This window comes from Callorhinchus milii, unplaced genomic scaffold, assembly GCF_018977255.1.
Source record: "Callorhinchus milii isolate IMCB2004 unplaced genomic scaffold, IMCB_Cmil_1.0 Scaffold4, whole genome shotgun sequence".
Taxonomy (NCBI): Eukaryota; Metazoa; Chordata; class Chondrichthyes; order Chimaeriformes; family Callorhinchidae; genus Callorhinchus; species Callorhinchus milii.
The window spans coordinates 50,671,244-50,683,656 of record NW_024704745.1 but is presented as its reverse complement, the minus strand read 5'-3'; the positions used below and the strand labels follow the sequence as shown (position 1 = coordinate 50,683,656).

The following is a 12,413-nucleotide window of genomic DNA, read 5'->3' as shown; positions in this document are numbered from 1 at the left end:
TTAAACTTAGGAAGATACTGAATAATTCAAAAGATGCTTCACATAGTATTTGAATTATTATATAATGGTTATGTGTAGGATAATGAATAATTTATTAATCCATACACATCTCAACATTTAATTAACAAAATACGCATAAAATCCCACATGCGTCATATTGGTTTGGGTCATACATGCACCAAGCTTACACTAAGGTCAATGGTGTAACTACACCTGTGTTCAAAGCGTTCTCCACTTATAATATTGTTCAGAGATTTTAAAATAAATATAAAATGTCAGACTGCAGGTAAAGGATTTGGATTCCAGAATAACTAACGTTCAAACTTGGCTGGACAGCCACTTGAAGTTCAGGATTCACAAGCTCTGCCTCAAGTGAAACAAGAAGCTAGCCGATCACCAAATAGTTCCTCCTTTACACTCTCTTGGCACTGCCAAATGTCCAAATCATTTTGTATTGTCATAGATAAATACTGTCAGATCTAATTTCTGATATTTTGTAACAGCATTCCTTATTAACAAGAATCCTTAATAAGGCATCCATCACAATTTCTGTTAACTAACAGGAAATCCACTATACTCAGTGTTACAGTGCTATAGGTGTTTACGTGGACTGGTATGGTTTGCTTCTATTTACTGAAGCATTCTCCATTTGTACAAATTTGATTCCTTTGTTATGAATTCTGTTAAGAAAACACTGCATATAATTTCTATGTAGCCGAACTGATAACAGGATGTTATTAGATATGGGAAATAGTTGCTGTTTTATAATTTGTTTAACAATGTGGTCTTAAATTGGGAAAATCTTATTGTGGGCAGTCACTGCACTTATCAGCAATAGGAATTTTTCAACCTTGGTCCTAATTTGAAAACAAGAGTGAACAGGGTGTTCCACTGAGGTTGCTGGGCTGTTGATAAGTGCTATAATGGCCATTTGCTCATGAATTGCTTATAAATTAGCATTTGGCAATACTTAGTGATTCTCAACTCAAAATCATCAACAAAATTGTCAGTTGTTAGATCTTTGGAGCTAATCCAAGAAGGCATTAGTCCAACACTCTCTGTGGAATGGTACCTTCTGCTGATATGAAGGTACCTGTATGTTCCATCTTTCAGCTGCTTTGTTTTTTATGTATTTCATCAGTATGATTTTGACTGCCAACAAGTTTATAGACTCTTGTTTCTGTGAAGCAAGCTATTTACATACATTTCCAACTCAAGCACTGCAACTCTGGAAAAAAATACCAATAACGCATTAATAAAGCTACTTAGAGATTAACTTAAGTGAAATAGACCTAATATTAGAAGGATAGCTTTATTACTATAATACAGGGTGGAATTGTAACTTGTAATGTCATAATTATCACATTACCCTGCACCCAGCCCCTGCACTGTCTCGCGCAGTGTTCCTCAGGGCTCTGTCCTCGGTCCTCTCCTCTTCAACCTGCTCCCTCTTGGGGACATCATCCGCAGACATGGGGTCAACTTCCACATGTATGCAGATGACGCCCAACTCTATCTCTCTGCTTCCGGTCTCAACTCCAGGATAACTGATGTCCTGACAAATTGCCTGTCAGACATCATGTTCTGGATGGGAGCTAACTTTCTACAGTTGAACGTCAGCAAGACTGAGTCTCAATCAGGAGATTGGCTCGCGCCAGCACCTCTCCCGCACCAGGCTCCATGACCCCATCACCCACACCCTCACCCGGCTCCACTGGTTCCCCATCTCTCAGAGGATCGAGTTCAAATTTCTCATCCTCACCTTCGAAGCCCTCAATGGCCTTGCCCTCTCCTGCCTCTCTGACCTGATAACCTCTTATCAACCTGCCCTCCCACCTTCTCTGCCCTCCACCCTCCCTGATCCTAAACCCCGCCACCTGTCATGCTCGGGCGAGAATGAAGTATCCAAATAAGAGACAAAAAGGAGTCAAAACGTTATGGAGAGGTGGAAGAGGAGAAAATTAGTGAGGAAAAATTGGCAATGTTTTCCAGTTTGTGAATACTTTGTTTAAACAACAATTAAGGGTGAAGTTATACAGAAGATTGGCTTTGAGAAGTTACAATATCTGAGCATCTAAAAAACCTCAATTTATATCAGTGAAGCATTAAGTTGATAACCATGGTAGATCTTAGTAATTCCCCCGAAAGGTCTCTAAACAGACAGTAGTTCTCATTGTTTAAGCACAATTAGAAAAATAATTCAACAGATGAAAGAAAGATTCTATAATCTCAAACAGCTAAAGCTCACGATAGCTCTAGCTAAATTTTTTTCAAAAATGCTGACAAGAAGGAGATGAAGCTGAACAAGCCATCAGTTTCACCACATTGAGGTAACATTCAATATGGCACTGTGCTTTGATACAATTTATCTCAACAAGAGGAAGCTATGAATGAAACAGTGTTTTCTATGCACATAAGGTGCTTTTTCAGAGAGGTCAAAAGTGTGGTTTGAACCTACAAGTTGACACAGTGATTCCCAATCTTAATTAGACTATCATGGGGAGGATCAAATCGAAGAGCGGGTACTTCCTTGCACAGGGTAAAAGGGAATTAGCAATCATCCCACGTCACTTTTTATTCACTCCTTTTATAGCAATCATTTTTCAGACAAATAATACAGGACAACCCCTTTATTACACGGTTGCCAGAGTCCAGTATTTCAGAGACTACATTTTACAATGTGTCAAAAACTGTCCAATTGCTGTGTCATCTGTTTATTGCTGGCGTAGCTTCCTGCATGTGTGTACATGTGTGTCAGGCACAAGCAATGCCACTTTCATCGTCAGGTACAGGAAGCGACATTAGAGGCATTTCCTGTGCACAGCAAACGTGCAACTGGCTGGAGGTGACATTGATGGTGAGTTGATGACCTGAAGGCCAGCACCAAGCTGACCAGAAAGCAACTTGGGTACAATGCTTCAGTTTTAGCATGGAACCATTTACAGGGATGAGTGGTGTTTACTCAACAGGTGAGATTGTATAAATGGAATGCTTTGCTTGTCACAAGTGTGTTATTATTTGGATATGTTATTACATTATGGAGCAACCAAAACAAACAAAATCACATTTGTATAGCACCTTTCACGTCAGGCGGATGTCCCAAGGCGCTGGACAAACAGGGTTTCGGACCCAAGCTGAGGGTCGGGATTGGGTAGGGTTGAGGGCAGTGGGGGAAGCAGGGAGATCAAAAGCACAGTCGAAGAGGAGGGTCTTGAGATGGGTTTTGAAGGTGGCAAGGGAGGGGGCGAGGCAGAGAGACTGCAGGATGGAGTTCCAGAGAATGGGGGCAGAGTGGCAGAAGGCTCGCCCACCAATAGTGAGGTGAGCGAGGCGTGGGACGTGATGCAGGCTGGAGCCTGCTGAGCAGAGGGAGCGAGCAGGGTGGAAGGGGATTAGGAAGTCACAGAGGTAGGGGGGAGCAAGACCATGAAGGGCTTTGAAGGTGAGGACCAGGATCTTGAACTGTATCCTCTGTGTGATGGGAAGCCAGTGGAGTTGGGCAAGGGTGGGGGTGAGAGGGTTGCAGTTCTGGATGATTTGCAGACTATGGAGGGAGGCGTTGGGGAGGCCGACAAGCAGGGAGTTTGAATAGTTAAGCCTCTATGTAATGAAAGTATGTATGAGGGTTTCGGCGGCCTGTGGTGTGAGATAGTGATAGAGCCGGGCGATGTTGCGGAGGTGGGGGAAGGCAGAGCGGGTCATGGCGCAGATGTGGGGTAGAAAGGATAGTTGAGGGTCAAACAAGATGCCAAGGTTCCGGACTGCCTTAGTAAGGTGGAGTGTGCAACCATGGATGGTGATGCTGTCAGAGCCTGAGGTGTGGAGGCGCTGACAACAACAACAACAACAACAAGATTCCATTTATAGAGCGCCTTTCACGTCAGGAGGACGTCCCAAGGCGCTGCACAGTTGGGTCATGACCCGAGCAGGGGGGAAATGGTCAGGGTGAGGGGAGGGAAGGGAGGGAGAGAGGAGGGGGGAAGGGAGGGAGCGAGGAGGAGGAAGAGAGTCGAGAGGGGAGCTGAAGGCACGGTCAAAGAGAAAGGTTTTGAGACCGGCCTTGAAGGAGGAAAGGGAGGAAGCAAGGCGAAGGCACTGGGGGATGGAGTTCCAGAGCCTTGGGGCGACGGGAGCCAATCAGGAGAGCCTCGATCTTGTTGATGTTCAACTGAAGAAAGTTAGCTCTCATCCAGGACTTGATATCCGACAGACATTCAGTCAGGACAGCAGTGGTCCTGGAATCAAAGGTGGAGCAGAGAGATAGAGTTGGGCGTCATCCACATATATGTGAAAGTTGACCCCATGTCTGCAGATGATGTCACTAAGAGGAGCATATGGATATTGAAGAAGAGAGCTAGAGGAGAAACCATTTGTGGAGATGACGTGTAGGCGGTGTGAGAGGTATGATCTGAACCATTGAAGGACAGAGATGTGCAGGTTGAGGTGAGAGGAGAGGCAGTGGATGAGCCGGAAAGAAAAAATAGAAAATACCAGTTCTTACAAGGTTACAGGGAGTGGCCAAAGAACAATTTTTCATTCCAAACGTCGACCATTTGCTGAGATTGTTTTTACTGTGGCCCAAGCAAAACATAACAACACAAAATAGTGGTCCACAACAGTAGTTCAACAGCACAATGGATCATTCAAGCACCTCTCTGCCCCTCCTACAAATGTCTGATTCTTCCCCTGATAACCTGACTAAACAAAGTAAAATGAACTGTGAGTCAACATCATAAACATGAGTCACAGTAGTATTGCAGGAAATATAAAGTCTCTGCCATATATTTCACATGGAGAGATTTGGGTTTGATCCTTTTATTCCTTAAAAGGGTATGATGAGTTTCTATTAAGTTTAACAACTTTTTATTATACAAATACATTTTAAATACTATATTTTGATAAAAAAGCAGTAGATGACTGCGATTAAAGAGTAAATAACAAAAGAAGGTCAAAATAATTGTACTTGATAAACCACACTTGCTTATACTGTCTCCAAATTTCACATTGAATTCTAACTTGTCATACTTCCAAACTATGTTTGAAATGATAGTTGAGGGGTCAGTTATGCATATTTAAAGCTCTCTATTGTGCAATGTTCAGAAACTACATAAATCAATCCCTCAAGGTGTGTCTCTCTGTCACACAGAATCACTTTACAGGTTCATATCCATTTATTATTATTCTCGATGATGACAGAAAAACAGAAGCTAGTATGGTCCCACCCCATTATAACAAAGCAGTTGGGAGTCCATAAAATGAGTTATAATGGAATGTGTTGCAGTGCAGCACTTTCAGGTTGTCAAGGTCACCTCTAATGTTACCAAGCATTGTTGTTCCTGCATGCCCTCTGCAGAAAGCTAGCTTTGTTGAGCATTTTTTCAAAGTTTGCTGGGGACAACACTAACATTCAGAGGCTTGTACACTTGGATGCCAGTGAAAACACCAATAAGAACGGCAGTAAATCAGTGCAGGAAGTATCCCACACTTAACTTGCAGTACACTGCAGGTCCATGATGTTCCTGTGTTATATCCAAACATTCATTATACTGAAGGGTTCGAACTGTAGTTACTTCAATGTAAACTGGCATTGTGTAATAACCACTATTTCCGTGGTGCCAAAACAGACTGTAACAGGCATCGGCATTGCATCGGGTAAACAAATTCAACAAGTGGCAATTATTAAACCTGGGTACACACCTAGATAAGTGTAGGTCACAGGAACAGGTCTATTTTGTAGAGGAAATTAGTTTGATTATGGGATTAGTTGTGAGGCTATTATAGGGGCTGTTGATACTCTAAACAATCTATAACTGTAACAAGAGGATTTCACTCACATTCCTGAATTGACAATGATAGAAGACATAAGGATTGAAATTCCAACTTCCCCTATGCAGGCAATTTCATTCTGTAGAAATATTGGAATGTTGTCTTGGCAAGACTCCCGGATTTCAACCTCTGGAATGCAGTGATTCTGGAACAAAAAACATGCATGTTAGATGTTTGTTTTGAAGTGTGATTTTATAGGTGGGTGAATCATCAATGCTTTGCATATGCACAGATATGAACAAAAATAATTTGCACTTGTCCAGGGGCTTTCAGCGTAATTAAAGTGCTTAGCGGAGATGGAGTGCTAGCCTGAGCAGGGTGAGGGGGGCAGGATGGAAAATATATAGGGAGGAGGTTTCCTGTTGCTGGGAGTGAAGAACTGTTGTTATTATCTTTTGTTAAGTCTGGGCTATAGCAATAACTCTATAATATCAGCAGACATTTTCTACATTTTCAAATCTTGTTATAATAATAATAATCCTTGCATTTGATATAGAATATGCTGTAAAGTGATATTCACAGAATATGCTGTAAAGTGAATTGATTGTATACTTGTGGGCAAAACGCAGCAGCCAATTGCGCACAGCAGTGTCCCGCAAACAGTCTTTGATTGAAAATAACCAATTTATTATTGTTTTGTTTTTTGGAGGGATTATTATTAGGCGTGTGGAGTAAGGAAACTTGCCCAAGGTTTCGCCCTGCTTGGAATTGAACCCAGGTGTCTCGCTTGCAAGGCAAGTGCTCTAACCACTGAGCTACAGGACTCCACTTCAACGTCCAGGGAGTGTGAAAGGGTCAACAACAATAATACTAGTCCACTATCTGTAAATACCTACAAGTAATGGAGACCAGGGGTCCTGTGAATCAGTCATTTCCTTATTATGGCTAAAATGCCACCACAGCCTTCATTATCACACTTGAGAATATTTATTTTTACATACATTACAGGGATTTGAAGAATAGAAAAATAATTCTAAGTGCAGCAGAAAATAAATTCACCATCAATGTTTTTCATTCCAAGTATTTTATTGAATAGTGTGATAAAGTATAAGCTCATATATTTGATTGTCTTGGTCATTTGAATTATGGGGACTGAGAGCAGTGGGTGTGGGGGGGTCAGGCTTCAGAAGTTTTCATTTCAGTTCCCAAGAAAGTAGGACAAATTATTCCACCTGCCTCTAAATAACTTTAATGTTATATGATTATATAACGTACATTTCCCATGTAATCAAAGTACTGCTGATATTAGATTAGAATTCCATTCAAGCAACTCAGTCCAACAATGTTTACTTCCAAACGGGGTTCATAAAATCATAGAATTTACCTCACAGTAGGAAACCATTGGGTCCATCATGTCATGGCAGCTACCCATTTAGTCCCAATCCCTTTCCCCATTCCCCTTAATATTTATCTCTCCTTCAAATATATGTCTAATTCTCTTTTACATCCTACTGTATTGTGGCTTTTGTTCCAGCCCTGTTTTTTCTATTAGAGTGTTCCATGTCTGAACAACTATTTGTGCCTAAATTATTATCCTAAACTTCTGCTTTAGTGATTTGGGTAATAATCTTAAATTTATGCCTTCTAGTTATCCACTCACTGATCAGCAGAAATACAGTAGTATCTGATTTTCTTACCATGACTGTCTGGTGCAATCTCATTTTCTCTAGCTTCTTTGCAGTTTTGGTAACACCATTGCACAATTAACTCTCTTAATGCTAGTGAGTTCACAAGTAACAAGGGAAACATCAATGTGAAAGGGAGGAAGCAGAGAAAGGGAACAAGACCTAAGAAAGAGGGCAATGGCAGTGCGATGATCCATTATAGTTGTAATCTTGCTGCTCAAAATAGCATTCCAATTACCTTTACTTTGGGAAGGTAGGATGCTTGCAAAGATCTATATTAAATGCTATGCATTTGGGATTGGAGTAAAAATGTTCAATACCACCTTTAATGAAGTTATTTTTTTACTATGACTTAAAATTGTTTGACCTTATTGTGACATATTTTCATCAAAAACCGATCTGTTTAATAAAACTTTTTCTGGTGAGTATAAAAAGACAATCAGTGTTGATTAACTTTTTTTTAAATTGCATTGTTAAATGTTGCATATACTTGTAATCCTTAAGAGAGTCTCATTACACAAATCTAATTAACTTCAATTTCTTTTCAGGCATAGTTTTAATACTTGGGATCTCTGCCAAACTCATTTCTTCTGAAGTATTATTAGTGATACGAAAGCAGTTTAAATGGCAATAACATTTTCATCCTTCAGAAACATTTCCTGTTTATCTTTAAGTACTGTACGATTCACCTTATTCTGATTTGTTCCTTTATTTTAGTGGAGAGAAAGGTCAGGAGCTCACCTTTGTAACCCTTTTAATAGAACCAATCACGATTTTTTGGGCTGAGGATTCCATGGCCAGAAAATCATGGTTGAGCCATAGCTGTTGTAATTCCTTCTCTCCTTCTTCCAAGATATAAGCTTGACCTTGGAATTTAGGCTTTTCATACAATATCCAACTGAAATGAGGATGGATTTAATAGTAAAAAATAGATATACAAGCAAACGCACCATGCTAAAAAATTTATTTGAAATTTTGCTGTCTTGCTGTCATCTTGCTGTCCTTGTGGATTTTTTGGATAAGCTGATCCACCTATCAGTTTACTTTCCTCTGTTCCATAAATGTCTGAACCTTTAGATTCAGATCATTCTTTCACTGTAAGGTTAAAGTAGGATTTCTAATTATAAGCTTACATCTAAGTATTCACAACATTGAGCAAATACTGTACTGCAAAAAAGCTACATAGCATTAAGTGGTAAAAACCATGGATAGTTGGTTCTGTGGATCTACATATCCCATAAACTGGATTAAGAGCACCCTTGCTTTCTTTAGGACTCTAGAGCCCAAACCTGAGAAAGATCATTACACAGACTTGGTGATTCGGTGCCTTATTCTACAACCAATCCTTAAACTATAGAACCATAGAAATTTGGAGGCCATTTGACTCATTTTGTTTGTGTCGGTGCTTGCTTCTCAACGTGAAGAGAAATTCCACATGGGTCGAGATTTACTCTATTTATGTCACATTTTGATTGTCCAGAATATGGCAAATTCTTAAACACAGCCTTAATTTTGAAGATTTTTTTCTGTAAGTTCTTTTTAGGAACTATGGTGGGATTTCTTCTCACAAGAAGTCATCCATCTTAATCACAATTCCTTGTTCTTTCCCTTTACTATCTAATACCTTGCAATGAAGCATGGTCTTTGAGTAAATGACTAGGATATATTCCACAGTTGTTTAAATGATGTGATACTACTTATTAAAACCATTAAACTAATTGTTACCAATACCTTAGCTTCTATGAAAAAAAATTGTTTTCTTACCATCCTCTAACAACTTTCAGTGAAATTCCTTTTGAAAAAATCCAGCTTGTAGCATCAGGTACATCAGTCATGATTTCATGTTTGTTTCCATGAAATTGTAATTGATCATAAATAACCATCTAAGGTGGCAAAAATTAATAAAGTGTTCAATCAATACAGAAAACAATTAGGTGGAGATTTATTTTTCAATGCTTTAAAAATACTTGACTCACCTTTCCTGGCCTTGGGTTGATTTTCAAATGTGTGTCCTTAATAAGAGACTGGAATGCAATATTACAGTGATAAATCATGAATTTCAACCAGATGAATATTTTACTTTTACCATGTTATATTAATCCTATCATTTGATATAGGGCCCATAATATCTTAAAGCACTTCAATGGGTAATTGCTGTCAAATGTAGTGACTGTATTTATACGTTGATATGACATTCAATTTTTACACACAGCCATGAGATGAATGGTGATATGCCTTGAGTATTGTTGGCCAGGATATTGGGAGAAACTCCCTTCTCTGATTCAATAATGCTGTGAGCTCTTTATATATTAGGTATGTGTATATTCAAATCTGTCTTTAGCAACCACTCAGGAAACTGGGCCAAAGTGGCCTTTATATAAGGGTGGCCTCTGAGTAAAGGTTTGTTTGTGTGCAAACCGGGGTGTCTTGTATGTTCTAGGGTAGTTGTTAACAGGGGTGATTGCTGAATGGAGGTAGAGATCCCACAGCACAAGGGGAGAAATTAATTACAAAGAAGGAGAACAAGAAAAAAAAGTCTTACCTTTGATACTAATGGATTGTTTGGCGGATCTGGCTTTTGATTTGTCCTGTAGCTCGAGTCAGTTTCGTCTGCTGCTTGTTTTATTTTTGCCAAAGAAAATGACTGAAAGTATTTATAAAATATATTTTCTGGTGCCTCAGCACTGATGGTAGTCTTGGATTCTCTTTGTAACTGTGAATTCGATGTTTGAAGAGATTCCTCTTCGACCGTGCTTAGAGTCACATCCTTCCTCCCTGGCTCGGTGTCAGACTCCTCCACTGTTAAGTGCTCTGAGACGCTGGCCATCGTGAAGGGTGCTGTATAAATGCAAGTTGTTGTTTGTTCCTCATGTAGGCTTGCTTTCGTCAGGTTGTTACTAGAAACTGCTGCACTCGCTTCTAATGCAGGTACAGAGCTGATTGGGGTTTCCTCTAGTTCTTCACATTGTTGAGCTGAATTTTCTGGTTGTATCAAACGTAAAGAAGTTGTTACAGATTCAAATACAAGTGAAACAGGTGCAATGGTTTTCTGTTGTGTTGGTTCACTTGCCGGATGAGACTTGACACAGGAGTCCATTGTTTCTTCATTTGGTAATGATTCTTCATATATTGGTGATAAAGAAAGAGGATAAATCTTTGTTCTGCCAAAGGTCCAACTTGGAGAATTAAGTTGGACCAATTCAGCCTCTTCCAATAACCACATTTCTGTTTCATCCTCATTATCCTGCTCTTCAGTAAGCTCTCTGTCTTCTCCAATAGCATTGCTCACTGGTACAGTTAAATCTGAAAAGAGGTGAACGTTTGGGGATATTTCAGAAAGGTTGTCTCTTCTTTCATCTTCCGTGCTGTCATTTATTTCATCTAAATGCATTGCTCTTGGTAACTTATCTGACCTTGGTGTGAAATGATTTTCTTCTTCTGAACTTATAATGCTTTTCTCAAAATCAAGAATTAAATGATCTTGGCACTTATTTGGCTGGAATGATTTCACTGAATCAGTGCTTAACTGATCAGAGCTCTGTGCTGGTTCAAAGATGCTATATTCTTGTTTTACCAGGGTAGTGTTTTCTTTGTCTGTAGGAGCCCCACTTTGATATTCCACATTTACAATTTCTGAAGATATTTCTGATGATAAGCATTCTGTTGTATCAATGGTATTTTTGATCTCAGTATCAAGGTTTGGCAGTTTTTGAGAATCTTCTGTATTAACTTGACTGTCATTTCCAATGCCCTGACTTGCTGAAGGCAGAGACTCCGTGGTAGTATTTAAACCCATATCCAATCTCTCTGCTGTACATTCCATGCCTTCAAACAAATCACCCATTTGGACTAGCCAGTTGGACTGTTTTGCTATTATCTGCCCAGGCGTGAATTTTCCTTCTCCTGAATTTGTGATATTTATCTCAGATTTACCAATTGCAACATTATTAATGCTTTCATCAGAATTTATATTCCCAGTATCATTTCCTACCCTGACAACCTTTGTTACATCTGAACTTGTTTCTACAGTAATAGCATCATCTTCGTTTGCTGTAGCACTTGGCTGGGTATGTGGTTCATTGAAAGGTTTGAATTCTGTTGCTTCTGGTATCTCAGTATTGTCTCTTTCACTGCATTGCAGTAGCTGTGATGGCTGCAGCTGCACTGCGCTGTCAGATGCCTGAATGTTTGCAAACGTTTCTTGTGCAGATTGCAAAAGTTCTTGTCCTATTCCTTTAGCTATTTCATTTATTGATTTAGCACATTCCAAATCTGCCAAGTTAGAACTGGCCTGAGCTTCTGAAATCACATCCACTCCCTTTTCTTCATCTTCTGTGCTTTCAGACGTATCGTCAACTGGCCAACTGGGCACATCTGCTACTAACTGCTCAAAACTTTGTGCAAAATTATTTTCTTCTGAAACTTTAATGTTTTCTTCAAAAGTAGCTATTTTTACATTATCAGTTCTTTCATCTGAATCAATAGCCTCAGCATCATCTCCTACCTTGGCAAGCTTTGTTAAATCTGAACCTGTTTCTGCAGCAGTAATGTCACCTTTGATTAGTTTTCCACTTTCCTGAGCATGTGGTATTATTGGTTCAGCTGAAGATATGATTTCTTCTGCAGTTTCATTTGGTTTTCCTGTAAAAGTGCTATCACTCTCCTTTGTTTTTATTGCCAGTTGCGTTGCATCAACCTCTGTTATGGTTGCCACTGAGAGTGGATCTGAATGCAAAATGATTGGCACCATTTCCTTCTCTAAAATTTTCAAAGTAACTTCAGTATCTTCTGGTGCGGCGTTTGTCCGGAAGACAATGTTGTCATTGATTTCTTTTCCTATTTCTTTTGTTTGTTCCTCAAAAGGGATCATTCTATAATCATTAAAAGTGCTTTCTTGAAATGTACTTTCAATTATTTCGTTAGAAGCTTTCACAACTGAAACTGCAGATTTTGCATTTTCAT

General features: G+C 39.5%; 1 protein-coding gene across 1 annotated transcript in view; it reads right to left on the bottom strand.

Annotated features, from left to right (window-relative positions):
• The window catches only part of LOC103183680 (beta/gamma crystallin domain-containing protein 3), a 31,029-nt gene extending 20,796 nt beyond the window's left edge, over nt 1-10,233 (bottom strand). The window contains exons 1-5 of the mRNA XM_007901295.2: nt 9,994-10,233; nt 9,428-9,475; nt 9,216-9,334; nt 8,193-8,349; nt 5,835-5,971 (exon numbers count right to left, since the gene is read on the bottom strand). Coding sequence (XP_007899486.2) covers nt 5,835-5,971; nt 8,193-8,349; nt 9,216-9,334 — 413 coding nt within the window. The 5' untranslated portion in view covers nt 9,428-9,475; nt 9,994-10,233. The remainder of the gene's footprint in view (nt 1-5,834; nt 5,972-8,192; nt 8,350-9,215; nt 9,335-9,427; nt 9,476-9,993) is intronic.
• Nucleotides 10,234-12,413: the final 2,180 nt, after the last annotated feature.